General features: G+C 41.9%; 1 protein-coding gene across 1 annotated transcript; it reads right to left on the reverse strand.

The window, feature by feature from the left end:
• Positions 1–10,239: 10,239 nt before the first annotated feature.
• polr2m (RNA polymerase II subunit M) lies at positions 10,240–14,234 on the reverse strand. The gene is made up of 4 exons (XM_076155513.1): positions 13,911–14,234; positions 12,367–12,909; positions 12,035–12,257; positions 10,240–11,444 (listed from the first exon to the last, which is right to left on the reverse strand). Exons 1-4 carry the CDS (start codon positions 14,021–14,023, stop codon positions 11,301–11,303), a joined length of 1,023 nt encoding a protein of 340 aa, XP_076011628.1. The 5' UTR covers positions 14,024–14,234; the 3' UTR covers positions 10,240–11,300.
• Between the last annotated feature and the right edge of the window lie 260 nt (positions 14,235–14,494).

Consider the following 14,494-nt stretch of genomic DNA (forward strand, 5'->3'; position numbering starts at 1 on the left):
TATAGTAGAGGGATAGGATTTCCTGTTACTTGGCTGTTTTATCTGCCAGCTGATGGATATTAAATTACCTTGACTAGAATCAGATTTTTGTAACTTTCATGAGAAAGATCATGAGGTTAAACAATAGATATCCAGTATCCTGAATATGTTCTGCATTAGGGAACCATTTTTTGTTCTGATTGACACCATCCTGCCTCCATCATTTACGTAACATGACATCACGGCACAGAGAGATAAGAGCAGTAGAAAGAAATGATCTGCAGGGCACAGAGATCGTCCAACTCTACCTTTTACTGAAGTATAGACGTGACACGCATTTAACTATTGCAAGCCATAGTTAGTGCAGTCATCACAGGTCCTAACCATTTTTAGTGCCATCAGTTCCAGTCTTGTCTTATGCTTGTGTGCAAATATGTCTTGTACCTGAGTGATTTTTTGATCCCTCGTGAGTCAGATACATCCGTCCCATCGGGTTGGGGCTTTTGGGAAAATAACGTCTGCACATCAGATTCAGGCAGACATGAATTAAAATATTACATAAACAAAAAGTATGATTTACAGCAGACAACGTTTTGGTTAATATTGAATTTCTTCCCCCTCTTTACTTCACTTTTCAGTAGAACAAGTTTGAAAGAAGAAGTTTTCAACATTTACTTTGGTTGTTAATCACAGGCAGATTTGCTTTCCAAACTGTTGTCACTCAGGATCAACCCTCTTTCAATCCTTTCAACGTGTGGACACTGTTGATCATAGACAATAACTGCTGCTACATTACACAATGCAACTCATACACTTTGTTTCTTCTTTGAAATGTATTAGAATAAGTTTGGACAAAGTAAGAAAGTAAGTGTGTCAACTATATTCCGACACAACCTAAAACAAAGTTGTAATGTGACGCCATGATGGGTGAGCGGCTGGGTGACTGATCATTCATGTCAGCCTCATTTGCTGCCCCAAACCCTCCAGTCTGTCTCTCTCTCTCTCAGCCCTCCTCCTGGTTCTTCTCTATCACACCGCCATCATAACAAGCCTCCATTCAACAGTCCCCTCAGAAGTTTGTGGCAAATTGCATTTTTTTCCCCCATCAATTTCAAAATTAATACTTTTTTGTATATTCACAATGTTAAAATAGATCTACATGACAAACAATGCTATTGCATGGAACAACCTGTATTTTGTTGTGTAACTCTACCTTTAACATGTTTCATAGTCATTGTTTGTATAAATATTTTTGTTACCATCTTTTAAAAGTAGTGAAATAAATGAAAAAAACACAATTTCTTCATCTTTGTTTTACATTGCATTCACTTTTGATACACATCACCACTTCCACATTACTTTGAGGGAATACTTTCAAAAATGTGAAACTACGCAGCATCGCAGAAAATGTGGCCTTCAGTTAAATTTGCATTAAATTCTGAAAGAGACTGATTCAGCCTCATACATCTATCAGTTTGTCACTGTCACAACATAAAATGAATCTGTCCATATGGCTACATGTTACTGGGCAACAAACTCCAGATGCTTGGCCAACATGTAACAACCGTGTGTTCCATCATTTGTTGTGAAAACACTTCCTGTTGAAGCCTCCCTGCCCCTGGCCTGTAGTTTCCTCACTGTAAATCATGATGAAATGGCTTGCAGGTGTCACGATTAAAGAAGTCTCAGAGGACTTCGGGCCACACATTCACAGCTGCCCCGCTCCTTTTGCCAGATCCTTTCTTGCTATTTACTAGCTGATGGTCTTGTCGTACCTCAGGCTCTGACCATACAAGTTAATCTGACTATAACCCTGGATTGCTAATATCCCACTGATTTTAAAGTCAGGCAGAATTTGAGCTTATGGCATGATGTTAGACATGCAGGATTCTAGGGATCTCAATTCACCAGGACTGATTTTGACTCGCATTCCCCACATTGACAACGCTCTTGACCACATCACTGCGTCCACCTGCCTTAGCTTTCCTGACCTGTGCAGTGGTAACTAACAAGTGGAGGTGTCCACCCAATGCCAGAGCAAAGACGCCTTTCACCATCTTTCAGCAGAGGCTATGGCAGTACAGTCACACCATTCCGACTTTGTTAGTGAAATTTTGAAGGATAAACTCACTTAAATCTCTGTGAACGATTATTTCATACTTGGTGTGGAGATCACATACTGTAATCATATGTAATCCTGTGTTCTGCCAGCTAAATGGCATTAAAAGCCTCCAGATGACAATGTTTGGTATTAAAAGTGATGTAGTGTCCACTGTGCTATATTTAGAATTATTATTCATTCAGTTACTCACTGATCTCTTTCAATATATCAGTGCTGTGATAATTTCATGTTCTAGTTGTGTGCTTGCCAACGTGTCAAAGAGAATTTATGTCGAGAAACACTTCATAACAAATGTGAATGATGCCAGAGCCCGGCTCCTGGGCTGCAACAAGTTTATCGCCCACTAAGGGACAAAGAAGAAACCTGTCTTTCCTCACATAGAAAGTTGATTCACAGAAATATCGCTTGCATTTCTATATTTTAATTCTACATTTCACTTTTTGGCACTTTTGCTTCAGTAGCGTAGAAATAAAAGTAAAGTTTCTTGCCTATTGTCAGTAATGGATAACTGTCACATCCATTCACACTGTGCAGTCATCAGCTCATCATCTCACCTGACATATACAAGGACTCTCATTCCTTGTGAAACTAGGAAGTGAGGTAAAAGGCTTAGTGTTCTTAATTGAGGATCAACTCAGATTTGCTGATGTCACAAAGTTGTCTCACTTCAAATTGGGGCTTTCCACAGGCGTGTGTGTGTGTGTGTGTGTGTGTGTGTGTGTGTGTGTGTGTGTGTGTATCTGTGTGTGTGTCTGTGTGTCTGTGTGTGTGTGTGTGCGCGTAAAAGAGTTGTAATTGCTGTAAATGTATAACTACACATAGTGACAGCCCACACTAGAAGTTTATTAGTTGTTTTCAAAATGGATCAGTATTGTAGAACAAAGAGGCGTGAAGGGCTTTATACTATAATAGATAATGAGATCACGACCAAAAAGATCAAATCTGTTTTAAAAAATCGGAATTGAACATTAACTCGTGGAACGTAAATGTATCTTTGTGGTTTTGGCCCTGGTTTAAAGTCACCAAAACAACTCCTGCTACATATTTACCGAGTGAAGGAAGTCATGAAATAAGAGGGCGTAGCCGCCTGTGTGCCTGACAGCTTCGCTCTGAAAAAAAACAAAACATTAATAAATAAACAAGAAAAAAACAGTCTGGGCCTCCCACTTGGATTGTTCTGCTTTCCAACCATCCTGTGAGGCCTGAGCCACGCTGCTGCTGAGTCTGCGCTCCAACATGCTGCGCTGCAATCAAAAACACCTGGCCTCAGGGCTTGGAATGGTCACAACATTACAGCATATAAACCAGCCAACTGCTCCATATAGAGGCCCCATAATTGTTGGACTGAGGAGCATTTCAGCCTTTTTTTCGCTGCAGGGATTTACTGTTGTTGTAAGACAAATCCAGGGCTGAGCTTTACCATCCAACACAGACTCCATGAAGAAACAAACAGGACTTAAGCCTGGACCTGTGCGGCATGGGAAATTAAAGCTTGGCCTTCAGTTTTAAGTGACTTCTGAAACCTTTCCCACACCCACATGTATCGCTTTCACACCTGTACCATGAAAAAGGATTTGGCAGCTACATTTGTTGACATTCTCCAGGTTCGATTTTCCAGATTTAAACAGGAATTTCTCCTGTTCAATCATTTTGATCTGGCTTGACTCAGACTCCGGTTCTTGGTAGTTAGGATGTTCTCACATTGAAGGGCATGATTTCATTCAAGGCATGAGGAAAAACAATATCATGGATGTTTTGGTCCACCCATCTTTTCTGGACAGCTCTAGATTGATGTCACAAACAACGCCGGCCAAGAAAGGAGAACTTTAAACACTGGAGCTGTGGAGGCTGATTGAAACAACCAACATCAACCCCAGTAATCAAGAGTTTTGGCGGTTTCCAGAATAAATGGAAAAAAGATAATTAACATTGTTTTCAACTTTTATTTGAAATGTGTGACAGAAACTGGAAAAGGATGGCACCAAGAGTCAACATGCATGTTGTGTTCTACTGTCTTGGTAGTCGTGCTGTTGTTCTTAATCAACACCAGATATCAGTGTGTGCGTGTGTGTGTGTGTGTGTGTGTGTGTGTGTGTGTGTGTGTGTGTGTGTGTGTGTGTGTGTGTGTGTGTGTGTGTGTGTGTGTGCCTGTGTGTGTGTAGTAATGTTAAGACGGTCAGTAAACTTTGTAGTTCCAGGACAGGCTCTAGCGAGGAGTCAACTAAGCTAACCTAAGCTAGGTAAAAGGAACAAATGCTGCTGTGTTGCAGTGAGGCGTAAAAGTGGACAATGGACATCATTCCTCTGGTTCTTTATTCTTACTAAGGTACCTTCTGTTTACAAGACCAGATTTTACGTTTCAGACGATTTGCAGATAGCTAACACATGGACAGTCTTACCAATAGCTAACTTGGTAAGTCCCTTTTAATCTCTTTGTCTTTTTTTCATTTCATAATCATTCATTACACCATTAACAACATGATTGAACAAATCAAATCGGTAACTTCCCTCAGAAACCATAGTTCCATATTTTCTGAGGGATTCTGACACACACAAGAAATTTGTTGCGGACCTTTGCGATGTAAAATTTGCATGTTCAAAAAAATGTGATGTTTATGCTGACATCATCATGTAGGCAGACCGACATGTTCCATAACACGTGATGTCCCTACACACCTATCACCTACAGGAGTCAGGATGTAATGCACAGAAGGCTGCCCTCCTCCCTGCAGGTGCCACAACAAACCAGTAGGAGTCGCTGGTGCAACAAGAACCTAGTCACCCTGCCAGCCTCCCACACACAAACACAACCAGTCCAGTGGTTCCATCAGGAAGCAAAGAGAGGATGTTTGTTTGACCGTGCAGGTATCACCTGTGTGCCCATCTCTCTACTTGTGTTTTCCTCTTACTCTCTCTCTCTTTTGTGAAATTTTTGGCAAAAAACAGAAAGAAATGTGAAAACAGACCCACATCTATCACAATTTTCAAATCACAAGACACAATTATATTAATAGAAATAAGTAAAGCTCTACGCAAACAGATTAGCAGGGAAAAGAAAAAAACGGGAGGAAAAAAGTTTCACAAAAAACTTTGGACAAAAGCACATTGTTGTCGCATCATTAATGCGGATACAAGAATAAGAATTTTCCTCCTCATTATTACTGAGCTGCTTGGCAAAACCTCCACTTCCCCCCCTGCCGTGCCCTGGCACCCCTGCAGCATCCCCACAGAGATGGCTTCCTTGCCGTGATGAGCTTTTGACAGGCCCCAAAACAGCCTGGTTAATGCTGTGCCAGGCCAGACATGGAGCGGCTGGGACGCTGGCAGCTTCTTGGCCCACTCCATGCACGGGCCTCAACCCATTTCACCCCTCCTTTTCTCTCTCTCTCTCTCTCTCTCTCTCTCTCTCTCTCTCTCTCTCTCTCCGCTCTTTCTTACACTGCCTCAGGATTGTTATATGCAAAGCTTTCCATGATTGTAGGAGTTCTTTCTAGATCATATTTGTTCAATCTCCCGTCTTACAGAGAGCTGCAGGCCGGGCTGAGAATCGCTGTTATCTGGCCTGAGAAGCCAGGTGTGACCTTGCGGCCTCTCTGAGAACGTTTACCACATCTTAGAAACACAACGCCACACAATCTGCTAATTCCAGCTCTATGTCACAAATAACCAGTGACAACCTGCTGCAGTCTCAGCTGTTCCACCACCTATGTTATTGCTAACAAAACACAAGTTGCGATTGCTTGGATTAAGTTGCCTTCTTCCTCCTCCTTCGCGCTATTGGATATTTTCTTTACTTTATACAATTAAGAGAAAATCTGGTGCACTGTTAGAGATTCTCAAAATAATTTGTCTCTTTTCCTCCTCACATTCCCTTGAAATAAAAATCTTAACCCTTTATCGGACTAAACCCTTTATTAGCCCAGTTTAATGTTACAGCCTTAGTCTTAAATCAACATATACTGCACAAATATTGTTTCTAGTATATTGTGTATTGCTTTTCATGTTGCATTCTTCCCAAACTTGAGGAAAGAAACACTCACAGTAGTTGATCCTTCAGCAACTTCGACAGTGATTATCATATTTGTGGTGAAATCATTTATACGCACTATTTATTTAAACAATTAAACTGTCAAAGCTGAGCCTCTGTGAGGACATTTCTCACTTTATTAAAAACACCCTGTTAAGACGAAATGAGATAACGTATTCATGATGCTCAGAGTGAACAAATACACACTACTGCCCTCCAGTGTTCAACTATGAGTACTACTAATCAGGCTTATGCGCCATACAGAATGTCAACAGCAGGATAAATCATTACAGCTACAACATGACGTTTGTGCTCCGTTCTAAAGCTTCTAATGTAAAGGAAATGGAAAACATGCCACAATTTTATCTCCCAGAACTCCAACAAGCTGCTTTTAGACCTGATTTAGATTAAGACTTTCTATTAACAAACATAAATGAGTTGTTTTATGAATGTCACCGCAAGTAAATGTGATCACATATTGCAAAAATTACCAAAACATGAATGAAATAGGAAATTATCCAGTTAATTACAACCACAAATCTAATTAGATATACATGAGGAGAAGCTATGTTAAGCTAACAGGCAGGCCTACTGAGTTTGAAAGAGTGATCCACCAACCACAGCTCAGCAACAGAATGTAAACATGGCATACAGCTGCCAGTGACAGAAGCTGGTTTACTGTAGGTTAGATTTATGAACAGCGAGGGGACATGTGTAAACCAGCACTAACCCATATTCTTGTTGTTTGTTGGCTTATCACAACAAGCCAATAACAGACGCAACAACCCTGGCAGCTATCTAACACTGTGTATAACAATAGCTGTACTATTCCATAAAATGATTACTTTGGTAATAGTGTTTTTGTGTATTATTGCGTATTTCGACCATGTGCCTTAAGAAGAGCACTTCCTCCTTTCTCTCTCTTCCTTATTGTGTCTCCTTTTTAACTTATTGGGCTTTTAAGACTTGGTAGCTTCATCAAACAGAAGATGTTCTTGCCTAAGATTGTGCAAGTTTCAAACTGAGTGTTAGTTATAGTTATAGTATAGTAATGGTTACTGAGTGAACATATCTGTAACTAACTCAATGTATATCTTCATTTCAAATAGTTGTTATGGTTCCAAGGGTCCATTCAAGGGCCTACAGACCTTGGTGACATAGTTGGGACATGAATGAAAATCAGGATATGTTGTAATATTGCAAGGCATGGGTTTAAGTTTGCTCCTGAACTCTGACTTTCAGCTTTGTGTCTCCGCCTTGTAAAAAATGACTTGGTCCCTCCTCTGGTAGTTTCAACAGAACACATTAAGGGCTGTAAACTCCCTCATGTGCTGTAAACTAACACGCCTTCTGAATGTTACAAATTAAAAAAGAAAACAATCTGAATAATATTAAAATGCCATAAATTATTACCATGAGTGTTTTACAGCTGATGCTCGTCTCCAAACAATCCGGTGTTTCTTTCCTAATTACATTCCCCCTCATCAGGAATGTGTAGAAACCTGCAGTGCTGTACGACGCTCCTGCTTCTCCTGGCAGGCAGGAGTCATCAAATACACAATGTGCAAGTTTCCCTTCACACTCAACCCGTGTTGACACAAGTGAAAACACCATTCGACCCCTCAGTAACTTGTTCTTGTCACTTCAGTATTGGCTGTAATGTTCTGGTGTGGTTCACTGAACTGTTTATAGTTTTCACGTTGAAATGCTGGGAGGTAGGGTGCGATGACCTCACAACAAGAACAGTTTGGTGGTGGAATCTGACGGGTGCTTTCCTTGAGTCCGCATGGCTTCTCTTGATGATGCTCCGGTTCCTCTCACCTGAAACTACAAATTCACCTGTGGTTGTGAATGTGTGTCAGGTCTGTTGATGGCCTGATGTCCTGCACAGTTGTACCCTGCCCTCATCTGATAACTGCAGGTTCCAACTCCCCACAACCCTGCACAGGATTGGCGGTTGCAGAGGAGGGATGTGCCGCGTTTGAGCACATTGCGGTTACACTTGGCACGGTTTGAGATTCTATGACAGCGTGAGCCAGACCACATCCACATGCCGACTGGCACATCAGAGAGCATCCTGATCCCAAAGATCTCTGCAAGCATTTGCACTGGGGCTATTTTGAATTTGTGAGTTGATTCTGAATCTTGAAAACTTGATTCCTCCGGCCCCCCTGCCCTTTATTTGCACTTTGCATGAACATGTGGATGCCTGGTGTAAGTGGGGCCAGAGTCTCAGCAAGGCACTGTGGTTTGTTGAACAATCACAGCTCGTAGCACTCGCACATGCAACATTTGTTAAACTTTCACGCAGGAAACAAATACAACTGAGCACATTTTTGTTTCTTCAGCCCGCACCATCACCATCTCAGCCATCTGGTGCACAGCCTGGAGTAAAAAACATGCACTTCATTAAATATCAAACATTTGACGTGTACAATTCAACAGTAAAAACACGTTTCCAAATACCAGTAACAGAATGTAAAATAAAAAGCTGTTTCGCATAATTCCATGGAGGGAGAGCTGGTTCTGATTGGGATGGGGAGAGAGTGAAACCTTATCTGCTCAAAGCTGCTGTGTGCTGCTCGTGTGCCTTGAGAAAACATGACAAAACATCAGATGGAGAGATGGAAAAAGCATGAGCTCAGACTCTGTAACCTGGCAGATATAATCCAATCACTCTGCTGAGGGCATAACTTGTGTTTAACGCCGGTCTATACATCATACCGTGTATCTAATTTAAGAGCGAGCTGACTGGGCTTTGATGAGGCAGTTTTGAAATCACATTCCATTTCCCTCCCAACAGCAAATTATCTATACTCCCGCGAGACGTGTGATTTGGGACTCAGGGTTGAGGCAAATCACTTGCAGGCGACTTCACGAGAAGTCTATTAATCTGAGACAAGCGGTTATCTAGTATAAACAACCTCATCAGCGGAAACTGTAAGCTTTCTCTTTAGAAAGTACATTTGGTTCCACCAAATATCAAACATGTGTACAGGGTTTCTACAGGTATTTACCAATTCTATTCTAAAACTGCTGGTGTGATAAATAAGTGTAACAGTGTGAGCATACAATGAGATAGAATCATTTGGATAAACTCCATTAGAAGTCAAACTTTCTGGAAGATCTGCTTAAGTCAGTTGCCAGTGTAGTGAATCCCGTCTCCCAGCAACCATCTATGTCTGCTATCCTGAGCGGATCTCCACCAAATCAAAATGTCCTCATTGTTTGTGATAGCACCATGGTTTGGATTTGGTTATTGAACATCAATGAGGGTTCGATATGAAGCCCATCAGATACAGTTTGTATACAGATGCGATCGGATATGTTCCTCCATCCTATCTCCCTCAAAAGCCTCAACAACAATTACCATGGTAATGAGGAAGAACTTACCAGCACACTCTGACCTACTTGAACTCACCCTCATTTCCTCTTTAACTCGCCCCAGAGCCCCATTTCTTCCTCATTAAATCCCTTAAATCGGGCCTTTAAAACAAACAGCTTGCAGTCGTCTGAGGGCTGATGGGAAAGATGCTGAGAGACGCTGGCACTTCTTATCTGCCACATATTAGCAAAGTTGAGAAATGAGACGTGCAGTGTCACATTAGCCTGCCGCTGTCCCGTCATCGCCTTCTAGCAATCCCAGCAATCATGTGATCCAAATGCAGTCCAGATGTGTCAGCCATCACACCTCCACCCCCCCCACCCCTCGACCGCCATGCAGTCATCTTATCAGGTGTGTCTCAGATTTCTGCTTGATAACATGAAACAGGATTTTAGAAACTTTTTCAACTGACTGGAAAATGTCCCAAATGAAACTTTGGGTGTAGATTCTGAGAACAACAGGCTGCTTCACTTCACTCTCCAGAGTTTTGTCTGAATTGTGACCACAACTAAAAAAATGTAAACTTAAAAAATTTAAAAAAATAAAAATAAAATAAATAAAATAAAATAAATAAATAAAAATTAGAAAATGGAAAATAAATAAAACGTTTTTATAAATAACTTAATTTCTCAGGTTCCATCTTGACTGAATATTATATTAGCATTTATTACTAAGACCACCTTTACCTGGATTTCAACAAATTCTGTTCTGTTGTGAAAATGAAACTTCCTTAAATATTGAAGTGAAAGTTCACTTTTCATCTTCACACAAACGCGACCACTTTGGAAATCTGATATATTTATTCAGTTCTGTTAAACATTCTGTCTGCAGCATATTCATATTATTATTTTCTCAACAAAGTTATAAACAGTCACCTGCTGTTCAATAACAGTCGCCACCTCCTTGATGGAGAAACACTCGCTACCATGTGCACATAACACTGATGTCTCTATCAGGCCTGTGATTAAGGCAAAATGTGAGGAAGGCTTATACATGGAAAGAGTAAAGAGCAAGTCGCTGTTCATCATAAACACACAGCGTATTGCTTATTTGTCTGCCAGGTGAGGACATAAACACAGAGGCGGTTTATGGTCAGTATGCTTCATCTGCAAGGCCTGCTGAAGAAGCTGAAAGCAGCAGGAACTCACTTTCCACTGGTCAAATTAAGAAGTGTGGACAAGGAAAAGGAACAATGATGGTGGACTTGGGAGGTGGCCTCTGAGGAGGAGCTGTCAGGATGAAGCACGCATGATGTTGACATGCTTCAGTCAATTCATTTACAATTACAGAATCTATAACTTAGGGTACATCAGCTTTCAATGTAATTATTGTGTTTATATTCCATTTAAATGCGTATTTTTGCTTTAATCTAACTGTAATCAATGTTTTGTCATGCATGTCAATGTATTGAAAGTGACATCGTTGATTTCTTTTTTGTAATTTCACCTGCGGATAGAAGATCGGGCCGGAAACAAACTTGATGCAGTATTCAGTGTACTGAAACTCACTTGAAATGGCACCACAGAGAAGTGTAGAGGTGTATTGTTTAACCCATTCCCAACTGAATTACAATGAAATGAGCTAGTTTATCAACCTGCCATTCAGTCTCCTGAGCTGAATTTGGGATACCAGCTATGCTTTCACACCATGCAAATACCCGCTTCCTCTCTGAGAAAGCTTGTCTGAGGAGTGAAAATCCTATTTGATGGCCCCCTATTACAAGGTCCAAAGCCTGACGGCCTCGTGGCAAAGGTCATACCCGTTTCCACAGCTCCATCCTCCCGGGATCAGTCTTCCTCTGAGGAGGGCTCAGCTCCTTCATCGTGAACCTCTCTGTAGGCAGCCTTGGGGCCAGCATCAGGAGAGTAGCTCCCCATAGAGATCCTCAGAGACTCAGACAGTTTCTGGGCTGCCTCCTTGGCCTGCAGCTCCTGAAATTAAACACAAGACAGAGAAAAAAGTGGACATGAATAGACTGGTACAAAGAAAACAGGGCACATTATTATAAAGAGTCTTCTAAACAGGAGGAGGACTGGTAATGAGCCTTACAGAGGCCTCCATAAGTGCACATTGTCTGATGTTTTGGCTCCAAACGTTTCACTCTGGAAGTGATACAATGCAATGTCGCCTTGTGGAAACATTGCAGGAAACAGATATGGACTTAAGCAACACAATTCACACACGGTGCAATGACAGTCGGTGCCAAGGTCACGGAAGTAGAGACGAATCAGCTGACAGATGATATGTCAGTTTGGTTTGGAAATTTAGATGAAATGTAGAAATCGGATCGGCTAAGGAGCTGAACTTGACAGCAGGAGTGAATCCACAACTTTGGTCTGGTGACATCAGCACAGCAGCTCAAGGCAAACTTGGTAAATATGTTACACAACTACTGCACTACCACATTCAGGTTTCTGCCATATGATGTCATATAACTCCTGTATTACTGCAGACACACCAGGTGATCCTTATCTAAAGTGTGTCTGTGTATGTAGGTATTCTCTCTGTGGCGTTCACTGACCTGCTGTCTCTTGGTTTGTTCCGTAATGAGGACGGCAGACTCTTCCAGAGGCAGAAGCTGGGCCGGGTTGTGGTGGAGGGGAGGGAGCGTGACGGCAGTGATGTCATTCAGGTGCTTCCTGTCCTGCTCCTTCCTGGCTAGAGCTGAGAGGGGCGGTGAGGCGCCGTGAAACTGGTTGGGTGACAAGGACCTTAGGAGAGTGTTGTCACTTCGATGTGGGAGCCTGGAGACGAAGATTCGATTTCCAATGAACTGACTGATGGCATAGTAAACTGACCCACTGCTGAATCAATCATCACACATGTAGGCATCATGAAGCAGGAAATACTCACTGGTTTGTTCTGAATTTTTGTTTCAAAGGAGCTGTTGTGTGCGCTGTTCTCTCCACCACAGTGAAATAATGAGGCTTATTCACTTTTTGGTTCCCAAGAAAGTAATTTTCTCTCGCCATGCTGCTTAACATGTCTTTGGACTCTGCACTTGCGTTTGGAGACAGTTTCACGCTTTCTAAGCCCCGCACAAGGTCACACTCTTTTGTCTCATCTGAGTTTAGGGAGGCCCCCGCAGCAGCCGTCTCCATGGTTTCAGCAGCAGCCGCTCTGAGGACGGACAGGTCCTGTCGCTCGTCCAAAGTGCTGTTTTCTTTCACATGAGCAAAGACAGGTAAGGTCTCCATCTCGTCTCGGGGAATGCCAGCCGCAGCATCCCCACGGAGCTGGCATGCTTGTGAAGCTGCCGGCAGGTGCTTGGATTGGAGTTCCGTCCTGGCACTCTGTTTCCTCTCCTCTTCATCACGGTCCTTGATAGCGAGACGCACTCGCTCTGCAAATTCTCTAATCCTTTTCCCTTTGTCAGGAAGAGTCTGTAACAACCTCCTGCAAAACAACACCACTGGAATTATTCAGAGCTGAAATTATATCAAATATGTTTACTATTGTGTTTTAAGAGAACAATTGTGCTGAATGTTATTTGGATCAGATCATGGATCCTGAATAGAGAAGTGACAGATCCAGAAAACTACATTATAATGTCAGTGAGGTTAAAAATGGACACATTATCCAGATAAATAAAGAGTTAATGCCAGGTGTTAAATGAAGCACACACTAAACTGTGGTCTGAAGGTTCTGACCCATGTGTGTGTGTTCTGGCTTGCATTGTAATCAAATCTCTTAGTCACAGTAGAGCATCATGAGTTCAAATCTGCCCGTCCGCCTCTCATTACTAAAGTTGTATTGAAACAGGAGTTCTTTTAACAGTGGATGATGATGATAATCCACAAATCAAAGAGTAGACAGTTAGACAGTTATATACATGATTAGATGGATATATGATCATAGACATCATTAGATTAGTTCATTGGCAGTGCTAGTATATAAATGTGATGTTTAGAAAAGCCGGATGTTAAAACCGTTGACCCAAAAAGCAGTAAAAGTAACAAAACTGTGAATGAGTTTAAACAAAAACACGATAAACAACGTCAGTGTAAATAACCTGCAACAGGCTGCCACTTGGTCAAAGTTACTTAAGCGCTTTACAGATGACCTCACATTGACCCTTCATGCTCATCAGGAGCCGAGGGAGCTCAGTGTTTTGCACAACAACACTTCGAGAGGCTCTTAAGAAGAGCTCTGATTCAAACCAGGAACCTTCCGATTCCCGGACGGCTGTGCTCCTACCCCGATCCGTGCCTCCCCCGTCTTCCTTTACAACATATTAACAGCTAATGATGTGATAATAACACAATGGACATCTTATATCATGTGTGAGACTTAGCTCTGGTAACCAGCGTGTGAGGCCACTGTGCGGTACATGACAGTCCGGATAGTAGCCTGGACCTGACAGATCCGGAGTGAGACCGTGTCCCCTGTGATCGTACCTGTTGGACAGTATCTTGTCCTGGCGGAGGAGAAGGTCTTGAAGCTCAGCTCTGCTCCGGTGCCTCAGGTCCCCCACTTGTCCCTGACGCTCCGTCGACGAAGAAGAGAACATCACTGTATGTCCGCTATTAGTCTCAGACTTCCGCACTCATCTGACGAGTCCGTTTAACACGCAACATGAAAACTCGGCTACTATGGAAACGGACGTCAGTGAATTCGTTGTTTTAATCAGTTCCCGAAAACTCACAAAGCGAATTCACTCCATCAACAACGCACCGCATTTCAAAGTATGACGCTTCTTCTTCTTCTTCTTCTTCAATACAAAACACACTTGAGGTGGAGCTTTTCTGCCACCCACTGGCCATGATAGTGCAGTGCACCTCTGGGGTTCAGCCTTTTTTTTTATTTAACTTTATTTATAAACGAGCACTTGACATATCATATATGTAAAACACGCTGCATGGCAAAAAAGAAATGCATGTATAAAAAAATATTAAATACACGATTTCCTGTTCAAATTTCTGTTTATAATACGTGGTAAATTATGAAAGTGCAAGAAGTTTGTTTCTGAAATCTACCTTTT

This window comes from Genypterus blacodes, unplaced genomic scaffold (assembly GCF_046128005.1).
Source record: "Genypterus blacodes isolate CSIRO-AG114 ecotype Tasmania unplaced genomic scaffold, CSIRO-AGI_Gbla_v1 ptg000067l_1, whole genome shotgun sequence".
NCBI lineage: Eukaryota > Metazoa > Chordata > Actinopteri > Ophidiiformes > Ophidiidae > Genypterus > Genypterus blacodes.